The 14429-nt window shown below is 35.0% G+C and overlaps 2 protein-coding genes across 2 annotated transcripts in view; both read left to right on the top strand.

Moving 5' to 3' along the window:
• Window positions 1-5956, top strand: part of LOC107670124 (protein NLRC3-like) — a 10005-nt gene extending 4049 nt beyond the window's left edge. Inside the window, exons 6-7 of the mRNA XM_016462633.1 lie at window positions 2859-3105; window positions 4250-5956. Coding sequence (XP_016318119.1) covers window positions 2859-3105; window positions 4250-5835 — 1833 coding nt within the window. The 3' untranslated portion in view covers window positions 5836-5956. The remainder of the gene's footprint in view (window positions 1-2858; window positions 3106-4249) is intronic.
• A 2049-nt stretch (window positions 5957-8005) lies between these two features.
• Window positions 8006-13761, top strand: LOC107670061 (cysteine and histidine-rich domain-containing protein 1). Its single transcript, XM_074186946.1, is given in 11 exon segments — window positions 8006-8073; window positions 9114-9162; window positions 9408-9464; window positions 9838-9998; window positions 10242-10345; window positions 11022-11080; window positions 11639-11690; window positions 11756-11859; window positions 12058-12177; window positions 12325-12387; window positions 13594-13761. Coding segments are annotated over 11 exon segments (1005 nt in total).
• The last annotated feature ends 668 nt before the right edge of the window (window positions 13762-14429 follow it).

The following is a 14429-nucleotide window of genomic DNA, read 5'->3' as shown; positions in this document are numbered from 1 at the left end:
TTTCAGCGCGTGCAGCACAGCAGAAATAGATTCCGTGCGGAAACGATCACAGCATGACTGCTGCAGACACACCACTCCTGGAGCGCACTGCCGGACCTCAATCGCATACAGTGTGAACGCTCCGTTAACATGGGCACGGACAAAATACGCACCACAGACGGAGTGTGTGAACCTGGCGTTACATTTGTATGCCCGCCCGGTCTGTTCTGTTCTTGTGCTCCATTTAGGCGAGCTGCATTCTGATTGGTTCGGATACCATACTGCGGTCGGGGGGGCGAGGAAAATCGTGCTATTAAGCGATTTAGAAATCGCGCCAGCTCAAATCGCGATTTTTATGACTATTTCGATTAATCGCACAGCCCTAATTTACAAGCTAACAGAATTTTATAACACTATAGCAGACTACTTACAAAAAAGTAATATCAGTTGCCACTATTTCCCAAAAATGTCTTAGTAAGATGATATTTAAATGTTTAGCTTTATGATTTTAAGGATCTGGTTAGTTTCTAAACGCATAATGCAGTGCAATACAATGATGATTGAGAGATGAACAAACAAATGTGACCCTGGACCACAAAACCAGTCTTAAGTCGCAGGGGTAAATTTGTAGCAATAGCCAAAAATACATTTGTATGGGTCAAAATTATTGATTTTTCTTTTATGCCAAAAATCATAAGGATTTTAAGGAAAGAGATCATGTTCCATGAAGAGATTTTGTAAATTTCCTACTGTAAATAACTTAATTTAATTTTTGATTAGTAATATGCATTGCTAAACTTCATTTGGACAACTTTAAAGGCGATTTTCTCAATATTAATATTTAATATCTCGGGTCAAATATTGTCCTATCCTAACAAACCATACATCAATGGAAAGCTTATTTATTCAGCTTTATTAAGAAAAATGGACCCTTATGACTGATTTTGCTAGTATGAGAGCCTGTTCTAGCACACCCCCAAAACAAAATCAAGACTTTGTAAAAGAGTATAATAGGACCCCTTTAAGTACTCGTTTTAAAAAGAAATCTATTTTTATTTGCATTAGGCTACATCACAAAAAAAGCAAAACAGAAGTGGTATCAGATTTGTTAACTTTTAGAGGAGCAAATAATAAACTAAATCAGTAGAGTTAATGAAAGATTCTGTCTCGTATGAAATTCCACATATGTGACCCTGGAGCACAAAACCAGTCTTAAGTCACACAGGTAAATTTGTAGCAATAGCCAACAATACATTGTACAGTGTATTGTAGGCTATTGCTACAAATATACCTTTATGCCAAAAATCATTAGGATATTTCCTACCATATCAAAACTTAATTTTTGATTAGTAATATGCATTGCTAAGGACAACTTAAAGGTGATTTTCTCAATATTTTGGAGTTTTTGGCACCCTCAGATTCCAGATTTTCAAATAGTTGTATCTCGGGTCAAATATTGTCCTATCCTAACAAACCATACATCAATGGAAAGCTTATTTATTCAGCTTTATTAAGAAAAATGGACCCTTATGACTGATTTTGTGGTCCAGGGTCACAAATGTTCCTCAAAAGCCTGAAGACTATATTTGCAGGGATTAAAGTTCCGTCGCTACGACGGATTTCCGTCAGTTCATAAAGACAGTCACTTGCTTCATTCATAGGAGCACCTTCTGATCAATAATAAAAAATTCTGATCAAAAATTAGCCTTCCTAATACGAGCTGACATTTGACTCCTTAAAGTGACTTACAGGAGTATTTTCTTTTTACCTTTGTAATGGCATCATTTTAATCTGTCAAATTCAAAAATGTATGTTTATAGTCTTTTTAAAATTTCTATTTAAAACACTATGTAGAATAAGACAAAAGTTACCAATCATATGAAATTAGTATCAATAATTTAATTTGTACTACAGAGGTGGCACAAAGGAACACAAAAGTGTCTTGTAGGTACATTTTCAGACGTTTAATGAGGCTCAGAGGTAGCATGAGTGCAATTAAATTCATAAATTAATGTGGATTATTTTTTTTAAATATACAATTTTGAATACAGAAATATGATTCAAATAACTGAAATACGCTAAAAATGAAACTAAATCCGCCAGCAGGTGGTGGCAAGTCACTGATTTTATCACTGAATCATTCATTCAATTTATTACTTTGAACGGCTGAATCATTCAGGAATGAAGCAAGTGACTGTCTTTATGAACTGACGGAAATCCGTCGTAGCGACGGAACTTTAATCCCTGTATTTGATACTCATAATTCAACATGATTTTACTAAAAAAGTTATGTATGGATCAAGTAAACCAAATCAGTCCGGTAAGTGTTCATCTTGAAATATTAACAGTATTAAAGTTATTCTTAAATTTACTTCATAAAAATCAGTTAAGATTTCACAGCAAAAAGACAAGCTGAAACTGGACATTTGTACAGTTAAACTAAAGGTCCTTGCACACAATGCGTTTTTTTTTTTTCGTTTTTTTTTCCGTATTCATCATCCTTTCCTATCAAAATGCTTGCTACGGATGCGAAAATGCAGAAAATTGAACCTGATCCGAATTTTACGATGGACGGAAGTTTCGGAGGCAGTGTGTAAACGTGAGGTCGTATTTATTATTTGAAAATTTGAAAATGAAAATTTCGGACTCGATGTGCAATGACCTTAAGACTTGCTAATAAAATGTCTAAACTATCAATCAGACGACAAAAGGCATGTAGTGGTGTACAACAGGTTTTTCAGCAAAAGTTTTGATCTTGTTCATTTTGAGGCCATTTACATGTCGTTTTAGAGCGCAAGGTGGCCAAAGGGTTATTTCTATATAAACCCGTGTTTGATGCAGGATCCTTCATATTTTTTTTGTCTTTCGGTCTCATTCAGCAAATGGTGGGGTGTCTTTCCCAGCTCCATCCGGAAGAGATCGCCTATTTTAAGCGCTCTCTGAGTACTCACTGCAGATTCAGGAAGAACTACTCAAGGATTGCGGATCTTAATGACCCGCTGGATCTAGCTGATAAAATGATCGAGGTCTGCGGGCTGGGAGAAGCTCTGCATCTGACCATACGAGCCATCCAAAATGTCGGAAAGGACAATCTGGCCGAACACCTAAGGAAGACCTGTAGAAGAGGTAAAGCAGCTTCACACTTCACAAAAAAATTCATCGGGATTCAACTTTTTTTTTTTTTTTTTTTTTTTTTTTTTGGAGCTTGACAGACTTGGTCTCCATTTACATTTGATGTTTGACCTACTACAATGTATTAAATCACTTATATTTGACCCTAAAATGCTTATTGAGTTTCATGCACAATTTGAAAAGGAACATGTCAATTGTCTCATGATAAAATCATTATGTTGCCAAGATAATTTACATGTTGCCTGTGATAAACTCATGTGGTTAAGAAAATTAACTGCCTTTTGTAAAAAAAAATTGGGAGGTGTATTCTGATACACATTAAATAATTAGGTTAATTATCAATAATGGGATAAATGTGTGTTTTATATATTACATTTTTTTTGTAATTTTAATTTTTTTATCCTATGAATGTTAGGTTAGAAATGTTGATGACAATATTTAGAAGATTTAAAGTCTTTTTTTTCCCCTCATGTTTAAAATGTTTGAATTATGTTATAAAAGCTTAGTCCGTTTCGGCAAAAATTAAATAGTTTCTAGTCTCTTTTGCTCATCTAGGCTGGAATAAAATATAATTTATAAATGATGCAAAGCTGAATTTTCAGCATCATTACTCCAGTCTTCAGTGTCACATGATCCTTCAGAAATCATTCTAATATTCTGATTTGCTGCTCAAGAAACATTTTTGATTATCATCAATATAGAAAACAGTTGTGCTGCTTCATATTGTTGTGAAAATGTTGTTTTGTGAAAAATACATTAGATTCTTTAAATAGAAATTTCAAAACGAGCATTTATTTGAAATGGAAATCTCTTGTAACATTGAAAATGTCTTTTACATTCACCTTTGATCAATTTAATGCACCCTTGCTAAATAGGAGTTTTTTTTTTTGTTTTTTTTTTTACTTTAAACTTTTAAACGGTAGTTTAAACAGTCCTTTGTGACTCACAATAATGACTAAACACGTCACATATGGAAAGAATAACATGCAACATTATGCGTTCCAAAAGTTTTTTTTAATTTTTTTTTAATATAGCAAAGTTCAATTTAGTATAGAATGTGGTGTAAAATAAACCTTGTAATGTGTAAAAGAACTTTGTGTTTATATTCAGTCCCTGATTTTGTTTTGTTTCTTTCCAGCCGTGTTACAGCATGACCTGAACATAGCCCACGACCGATGCTATTACTCTCTCTATGAAGGCCGATGTCGTCCAGGTCAGCAGCGCTACATCAGCGACATCTACGTCGAGCCTGTAACCGTCATCAGAGGCAGCAGGGAGCCCATCAACCTCGAGAATGAGGTCTACCGGATACCATATACGATCCAGGAGACCCAAATCAGGGCCGCCGACATCTTTCGGCCCCTTCCTCACAAACAGAAACCCATCCGTACGGTCATGATGACGGGAATTCCCGCCTGCGGTCTAACGGTGGCCGTGAATAAGTTCATCATTGATTGGATGGAGAGAAAAACCAATCAGGATTTTCAATTCATCTTTCCTTTGCCAGCAAAAGAACTGCACCTTGGGAAAGATGGAAATCAGAGCTTCCTAGAGATGCTCGATAGCTTTTTCGCAGAAGCCGATGACATTAAATTCATCGAGAAGCCCGATTGCTTGAGTCTCTTCATCATTGATGCTCTAGAACTTTGCAAACACAACCTAGACTTTAAAAACAATGAAGTTATCTCAAGCGCCAGGGTGAAAGCACCATTAGACGCCCTTCTCACCAGCTTAATAAAAGGCACATTGCTTCCTAACGCTCGAGTTTGGATCACCAGCCATGTCACTGCCGCCCACCGAATTCCTCCGCAGCTAATCGACAGGTATGTAGAGTTAAGAGGATTCACAGATGAAAAGAAGGAAGAATATTTTACCAAGAGGACGACCGATCCTGAGCTCAGTAGGAAGGTTTATAACCACATGAAACGCTCCAAAGCCCTTGAGATCATCTGCCACCTTCCTCTCTTCAGCTGGATGGTGGCGTTCATCTTCGAACGAGGCTTTCGAGATCCCGAGTACGGCAAACACCCACCTGGCATCACGGCGTTTTATTCACAGTTGATCATCGTGCAGATGAACCGCTCGTTCGAGAAGTACCGCGGCTGCAACGTTGAGGAACAAAAGTGGAGGGATGAAGATAAGATGTTTATTGACATGATGGGGAAAATGTCATATAGGATGATACAAGAAGGTCGAGACTGGTTTACGGTGGAAGATTTGACCTCCGTCAACCTGACCTACGAAGATTTGCGCAGTCGCGATGAATTAACCACTGAGGTCAAACGAAGGAACGAAGACATTCATACTTGGGTCTTTAAGTTTGTTCACATTACCGTTCAAGAGTACATGGCCGCCATGTATGCCTATGTGGTGTTTCGGAAACATGGTAAAAATGTGATCGAACCAAGCAAAATGTCTTGGTTTCAGGGTCCAAATAAGGATCGGCCTGTGATTGAACTGTACCGTCCTGCCATCGACCGCGCGCTGGCGTCTCCGAATGGTCATCTGGACATGTTCCTGCGTTTCCTGGTCGGATTGGTGACTCCAGGAACTGAGGATAACCTGCGCGGATACCTGCTCGGTCACTATCACCCCAAAGCCAAAGGCACAGAGGAAGTGGTCAAATACATCAACAAAAAAATGAGAGATAACATCCATCCTGACAGGAGAAGAAATCTGGAGTTGTGTCTGGTGGAGCTGGAGGAAGGAAAAGAGTCAAGATGAGAAGAAACCAAGCAGGACCGTGTTCAATCTGTTAAGCGAGACTGTGAAACACTAAACTAAACGCAGTGTCTCACAGGAACGACTCGGTTAAAGGGATGGTTCACCCTCTCATTATTTACAATACTGGTCAAAAGTTTGGAATAATTTGGATTTTTACTGTTTTTGAAAAGTCTCTTCCAAGGCTGCATTTATTTGATCAAAAACAGTAATATTGTGAAATGTTATTTCTATTTAAAATAGCGGTTTTCAATTTGATTAGGTTAAAATGCAATTTATTCCTGTGATGTAAAGCTGAATTTTCAGCATCATTACTCCAGTCTTCAGTGTCACGTGATCCTTCAGAAATCATCCTAATATGCTGATTTGCTGATTAGTTATTGTCAGTTGTTGTGGAATTTGTGGTGGTATTTTTTATTATTTTTTTTTTCTTCCCAAGATTCTTTGAATAGAACATATAAAAAAAACCAACAAAAAAAAACATTTATTTGAAACAATTTATTTAACATTATAAATGTCTTCACTGTCAGTTTTAATCAATTTAGTGTAGCATGAGAAGTGTTTCTTGCGCAGAAAATCAGCATATTAGAATGATTTCTGAAGATCATGTGACTGAAGACTGGAGTAATGATGCTGAAAATTCAGCTTTGATCACAGGAATAAATTACATTTCAAAATATATTCAAATAGAAAACGCTGTAAATTGTAATATTTCATTTCACTTGTTTTTACTGCATTTTTGATCAAATAAACGCACCCTTGGTGAACAGAAGAGACTTTTTCAGAAACATAAAAAAAAATCCTAATGATGCCAAACGTTTGATTGGTAGTGTACATCATTAACATCTTTGGTCACTGCAGCCTTTATTGATTTGGGATAACACATTTTTCTTCATTTTTGTTAAGATAAAATCCACTGATTTGAGTGACGCATAAATGACACGTAAATTATAAATTCAGGTGAGTAAACTCCTGTTTATTGGGTGAGCGGTTCCTTTAACTATTTTTGGTGCTGTGAGCCGAGAACATCCGTTTGCTTGTTTGAGTCGGTATGATGAAGTGTTTGCTTCAGGCTTTCTTCAGCTTTAGAGATTGAGAATAGCCAATTATAGCACTAATAATTGTTAAAGTGCACACAATGCTTTAAAGGGACTGAAGAATTGGATGTGCACTTTTCAACAACAATCACTGCTTTCTAGTATCACCAGTACCTAATCTTGCAAACATTCATTAAGCAGTAACATGAATAACTAGACTATTACCCTGACAGAGCAGCATGATATGATGTTTTTATTCATTTTTCTTTGCTTATATGATCAGTCATTGTTTTTCAGGTTTTAGGAAATCACAAGAGACTGATGGATTTTACTTTCGTCATTCGCTTCAGATTTACACTTCAGAAAGAGATCATGTAGTTACTCATCCAGACTTTTGAAAATGTTCAATTAGTCTGGTCTGCTTTTATACACTGACAGTTGATGGATTTGAGGTGAAATAGTATTTAATTAGCCGTTTCTTTTGTTGTTGGGGTTTTTTAAAGAGGTGTGTGGGTTGCAAAGCCAAAGGATCGTTGATTTATGCACAATCATCACCACGGTGTCCTTGACAAACATTTATAATAAAAGTGTCTCTTGTAGTGATGGACTGATGTTTCTTTCCATATAGAATTTATAAAAATGTAAAAAATCTAGCATTTCATGTACCCCTAAATAAAATGTATATGCATTCTTTATAGCAAAGTAGGTGTTTATATATTTCTAAAAACATATGCTATGATTTGGAACTTTCATGCATTTTTAACATGCAAAGATGTTTTTTTTTTTGGAAGTGATTTCTTAAATATTTTTTCTAGGCTTACAGACTCATGTAATTAAAACAATTACCACTGAGAATAAATTTCAGGGGCCAAATATTGCCCCTTGATTAAAAAAAAATCCCGAAATGCAATTGAATAAATGTTATGTAATTTATTCATACATTTTATTACAAATATAATTTGTTTGTGCAAAAATAACACCGTGCAGTTATTGTTGTTGCTTGGATAGAGCCCCCATTTTTCGCATTTTCCCGAACGCCTCGCGCGATTTTCCGGCGGAGGAGAGATCCAGCGCCTAACGTAGTACGATATAATAAAAAAAAGTGAAGGATTGTGAATACTTGATTTGTGTCCGTGATGTCCGTGTTGTGATATAATAAAGGCTGCGGGCAGCGGTTTGATCCAGAAAGCAATCCTGAAGGTGAGTGTTTGTCATGAAGTTTACTCATCTAAAGTCTTCATTCATTTGTATACCGCGCTATTTAATATTTACCTTCATACTGTTACATTTCAATGGGCTTCCATGGCTCTGGTTTCCTGTCTGTGCTTTAGAGTACACAGTGGAGCCAGAAATACATAATGCATAAATATCAATAATCTTGCTTTGTTCATTGTTTATGGATTCATACATGCATCATTCTGAACTGGTCAGATCTGCACAGAACACAGTGAATTATATGCTTACATGACAAAACACTGCAATATACTTTAATTTGAAAGTCATTAGCAAGCATATACTGTATAATCATGTATAATAGATGATAGCTAATGGAAATGGAAATGTCACATAACTTTGCATTATAATGTGCTTTTTTTTTAATCCCAGAAATGTAATGGTTAAATTTGTATAAATTAATGATCAATTAAGCAATTTCAATTCAAGATTATATTTTTTATATGAATTAAGATGGTGTTTTTGATAGCATGCCATCCAGACACCGCTATTTATATTATAAAATGTTTCCCAACTTTGCTTAATTATAATAGAGATCTTTTTTTGTGATGTGTATTTGATATCAAGATGCTTAATGAAAAGTGTACTTTGCTGAAAAATAAAAATACAGTAATTAAAATCCTCAAAGCATTGTGTTACATGGATTTTGCTTCCTCGAGTTTAGTGACTCTTATTCAAGAAGAATAATATATAAAGTATATAAAATAATAACAAATAAAATAAGTAAATATATATAAAATAATAATAGTAAAATGTAATAAATAGATTAAATAAAAAAAAAAATTTCTTCATTCAGTGACTAATTCAAGAAGAATACACTGAAGAAAAAATAAGTAAATATGTGAATTAATGATAAAAAAAACATATACAATAATTAATATTATTAGTAATAATAATGATAATTACAAATGTTAAAATAAGCGATTGAATGAATTTGCATGTAATATTTACAGAGATCTTTGTTTATAGTGTAGTGCTCATTAGTTTTAAGTGTAAAATCATGTTTTGCAGATGCATGTACGTACCAGCAGGAGTTCCTGTGTTCCGTCATGCTCTGAGTGTTTGAATATCATGGGTATAAAAATATTCCTTCTTTACATAATTGTCCATATTGCAGTATAGCAGTAATAAAAACAATGTTTTCTCACACTATTCCTTTGCACAGTTGCAAATAAAGTGCATATTGATTTTATTTTGTACTATTTACTGGTGTCAGTGTTGAGAAAATATTTGTATTGTTGTTTTTTTCCTCTAAAAGACATTCCAACAAATCCATCGTACTTCATTTCTCTCTTGTTTCTTCAGGGTTGGTCGTGTTGTAAGAGACGGACGACAGACTTCTCAGATGTTCTTAGTATTGCGGTAAGTGGCTCAGAGCCCCTGAGGAAGACATATCCTTCTCAGATTTCACTCATCTTTCAAGTTTAGTGAAACATTTTATACTCAAGTCCTACTGGTCTGAATACATGTTGCTTCGAACAATTATTCTGTTTTGCATTTGTCTTCATTAATTCTCAAACGGTTCCTTTTGAAAAAAGTTCAATCATATTCTAACCAGATATCAGAACCAAGTAAAATTCTTTCAGAATCTGTGACTTAGAGATATCGCAGAATTCTAGCGTTAAAATAAAGCTATAAAATGCAGATTTTCCATGCATGTCTCACCCAGACGCATGTAACACAGATACGTGTTTGTCTCATCACTGAAATACCTCTACATGCTTCTTTTTGTCAGGGCTGCGCTAAAGGTCCTCATAACAGTGAGACGCCGCTGGAAGCCGTGAACCTGGACGTGAAGGTCTCTGGAGAGAAGAAAGAGCTGGAGGATCTCAAACCCAGGTTTAACGAGTACGTCATCCAGGCGCCCAAACCGCTGGAGTTCATACAGAGACCCAGGTAACTCCTCATCTTCATCTTCATCATCGTCATTATTATTTTAGCTGCTAATTCATCAAAAACATCGGTTTCATATTTGATTCGAATAATGACACTCATCTTGTGTAGAGCCGCTTTAGAGCTGAAATGGAATAATTTTCATGATTTATGAATTATGCAACATTAACACGTTTATTTTCTTGATTAAGGTGTTTTGTCTCTGTTGTATAATGCACCATATAAATAAATGTGCTACTGTTGCAGCTCTGATGAGCCGCTGGTGGAGCTGCAGAGGAAAGTGGCTCCGTCTCTCAATCAGGAGCTCGAGAAGCTCAGACTCGCAGGCGTTGATCAACCTGAAGAAAAAGGTAACGTTACACCAAAATAAAGCTTGTAGAATTTTTTAGATTCATTCTCATTTTATTTTAAACCCATACTGAATTGATGTATTTCAAAAAGTGGTGAATGGAATCAATAGATTTATAACAAATTATATAAAGTGAAGCTAGTTCTACATGGTTTTATTCTGAAAATAGAAATGATCAGACTGTATATACAAAATGTAGAATAAAAAAAAAAAAAACTCCTTAAATATTAGAATTTTACAAATATCAAGCTGAAAGATTGAATATAATTGTTATTTTTATTTATTTATCCTTTTTTCTTTGTTTGTAAAAAATAATATTGTTAAATTATAGTATACAGTTAATTTAATTATTATTGTTATTAAGATTTATTAAGATTTTATTAAGTGTTTAGATCTTGTACTCATATGGCATAAAAAATACAATTAAATTCAGAAAACAAAAAAACAAAGAAAGAAACAAATAAATAAATAATTTATATTATATAAATATTATAAAAATGTAATTAACTAATAAATTATATAAAATATATGTATTAAAAAAAAAATATATATATATATATATAAACCAATATATTTTAAAATAAATATAAATAAATTCTCATTGTATTTGATCACATGGCTGTTGCATGCAAAACCTGAACTGTATGTTCAGTTCATGTTCAGTTTGTGATTTCCAGACAAGGAAGGAGGTGAGGTCAAAATTGGGACGACATGTAAAAATGGAGGCTGCTCGAAGGTTAGAAAAACTTTTGTTCTGTATTCATTGTGCACAAAAATAAAAAAAAATTTGTTACCACTTTGCAATAAGGTCTCATTAGCTAACATTAGTTAATGCATTAACAAAGAGCAATACATTTGTTACATCTTTGTTTAATGTTAATTAATTACACACATAATTAATTAACATTAATTAGTTAATTACCCACACACACACACACACCTATCTATATATGAGCTTATTTGCAAAAACAGATAACTCCGTTTTTTAAAGTCAAAAATCATGTTTGTTTTTTTTATCGCTATCATGTTTTTTATTATATTAGTTAGCTGTATTTTTTTGTTATTTTTTAACCTAATCAAAATAACCCAACTGCAGTTTGATTGAGATGAATTGAAATGCACAACAAAAAAACATGATTTTTGTTATGTTTTTGCAAATGAACTCTTCATATCTATATCTATATATGTATTTATATAACCAATGTTAGCAAGTGGAACCTTATTGTAAACCCATTTTTTATAATTAAATAAGCATGCTAATAATATGTGATCCTGATTATCAGACATACCATAGACTGATGAGGAGATGTGTTTATATCATCCTGGGGTGCCCATCTTCCACGCTGAACAGGGGATGTTTTTCCTTTTTTGATGGTGTTTTTAATGAGCATGCATCTACATTTGCATTTCAGGATGAAGTACTGGAGCTGCTGTAAGAGGAAGACATCAGATTTGACCTCCTTCCTGTCTCAGGAGGGCTGTAATGAAGGATCACACCAGTGGAGGAAAGACACGGTGAGCTGTGGCATCACACACAGGAAGACATCAGATTTGACCTCCTTCCTGTCTCAGGAGGGCTGTACTGAAGGATCACACCAGTGGAGGAAAGACACGGTGAGCTGTGGCATCACACACACACACACACACACACATCAGGTGAGGATGATGTGATGTACAGCGGTTCTCACATGCATGCTGTTTCTTTTCCTCCAGGGAAAGAAAGTGGCTCCATGTAGATTTGATTGGCACCAGACAGGAAGTCAGGTGACCATGTCCATCTATGCAAAGAACTCGAACCCTGAGCTCTGTTCTGTGCAAGCGAACAGCACCTCGGTGAGTGTGTGTTATAGTACATATGTGTGTTTTTATTTTGAGGTTAATTGTAGCAGACTGTTGTTTCTTGTGGCATTCTCTCGTGATATTGTTTATTATTTTTCTGTAATTGTGTTGTTCAATGAATGATGTGTTATTTATCTACAGCTGAAAATACAACTAAACTTTGAGGGAGATAAAGAATTTGAGCTGAAGATGAATCTGTGGGGCGTGAGTATCATTAACCATCATTTATCTGCTGTTAAACAATATTATATCATAGACATAGTATTACATTTTTGAATAAATATTTTGAATGTTTTATTTTTTTCCGTTGTTATTTTAATTTTAAAGCTTTAGATGTTTTGTTGTGTTTTTGTCATTTTTATTCGTTTTTTAATATGTCAATATAGCGTTTAGAAATTATTGTTTAGTTCTAGTTATTTCTGTGCATCAAGTTAAACTAAATGAAAATGAGTAATGTTGCTTTGGCAATTACCTGAAGTATAGTAAATGTACGTTTTATGTATTTTATTTCAGTTAATGTACCAAGTCACAAAAATGTTTTTGTTTTTAGGTAACTACCACAATTGTTTTCCAGATAATGTCACTTTTGCTAATTAAATTATTTTGAATTTGTTTCTCATGATCTTAAAAATCTTTGATCTAAAATCTTCTGCTTTAGTGCTTGAAATTATTTAGAAGAAAACAGTGTTGTTATTGTAAACTAAAACTATTAAAACTTGCTTTTGTTAATTGAATAAAGCTACAGTAAAATATGAAAATATTAAGTGAAAAAGTTATACTTAAAAAAAAACCTGAAAAATTATATGTATAAAAAAATGAAAATTATAAATGTTGCCTAGACTACTAACTGAAATAAAATAAGTTGAAGCACTACAATTAGTAAACTAAAACTGAAATGAAAGGGTTACTCCACCCTCATGTCGTTCCAAACCCATAAGACCTGCGTTCATCTTCGGAACACAAATTAAGATATTTTTGATTAATTCCGAGAGCACTCTGACCCTCCTATAGACAGCAATGTAATTACCACGATCAACGTCCAGAAACGTAGCAAGGAGATCAGTAAAAGATGACATCAGGGGTTCGACCGTAATTTTACGAAGCTACAAGAATACTTTTTGTACGCAAAGAAGACAAAAATAACGACTTTATTCAACAATTCGTCTCCTCCGCGTCACCGTAACGCCATTTTGGAGAATATCCACTGAACGTAAACCGCATATGCTATTCTGTGTCAGCCACACAGAATAGTTTCTCTGCTTCTGTTCCTGTCAACATTTCGTTCCTTCCTTGAACCGGTTCAGAGCCCTTGTCCCTGTAACTGAGGCACCTGACAAAACATTAGCTTGAAACTCAAAGTTAATGATTCTGAAATGTATTGTGCTAATGTTATTGATTCATGATCGGTAGGTAATTGACATCAGTAAGAGTGTTGTTAATATGATGGCTGCTAAAGTGGAGGTAGTTATGAAGAAGGTGGAGCCTATGGCCTGGGCCCGGCTGGACCTGCTGCCTCCGAAGCCTGAACCGACCAATGAGAAGACAGAGAATCAAGACGGAGAGAGAGTGATTGCTTGATGAGCCAGACCAGTGTTGCCAAGTCAAGAATTGGGTTACTATAACACTGTGGGTTGTTTTTCATGTCTGCGGGTTGAAGCGACTCCAATAACATAATATTTATCCCCTGAAATGCGAATTTTAGCAGGGGAACCCCGTCAAAAAAACATGTATTTTACCCCCCAGAATGCGATTTTTAACTGGGGACCCCCTCGAAACGCGATTGGGCTGGTTTTGGGCTAGTTTTGAGTATTACACTTGCTCTGATGGCAGCAGGTAGCCTTCCGTTAACTAAGCTAAACATGCTTAAATTAAAATGCCTAAGCTAAACTTCCCTTGTATTCACAATTCTAAACCTGTTGTCCAGCAAAAGAAAACATTATAACCTTTTTACTCCACAACACCAGTCAAATGCTTCCTTTTGTGATCTGATGTGGCTTCTTGTCACAGAATGAGGCAAAAAAAATTTGTTCCATATGCTACTTTAAAAAGAATACATCGATTAGCAATAGATTATAAATTAGGGTGACCATACGTCCTCTTTTCCCCAGACATGTCCTCTTTTTGGACCTACAAAAATGCGTACGGCCGGGATTTCTTAATTGCCCAAAATGTCCGGGATTCGGCTGTTTTCTTAATCCCACTCCCGCTGAATCTCTGACCATTGCCGCCTGCTCCCGCAACATGTG

Source organism: Sinocyclocheilus anshuiensis, unplaced genomic scaffold (genome assembly GCF_001515605.1).
Source record: "Sinocyclocheilus anshuiensis isolate Anshui unplaced genomic scaffold, SAMN03320099.WGS_v1.1 scaffold48, whole genome shotgun sequence".
Lineage (NCBI taxonomy): Eukaryota > Metazoa > Chordata > Actinopteri > Cypriniformes > Cyprinidae > Sinocyclocheilus > Sinocyclocheilus anshuiensis.
This window is presented reverse-complemented; position numbering and strand designations above follow the sequence as displayed.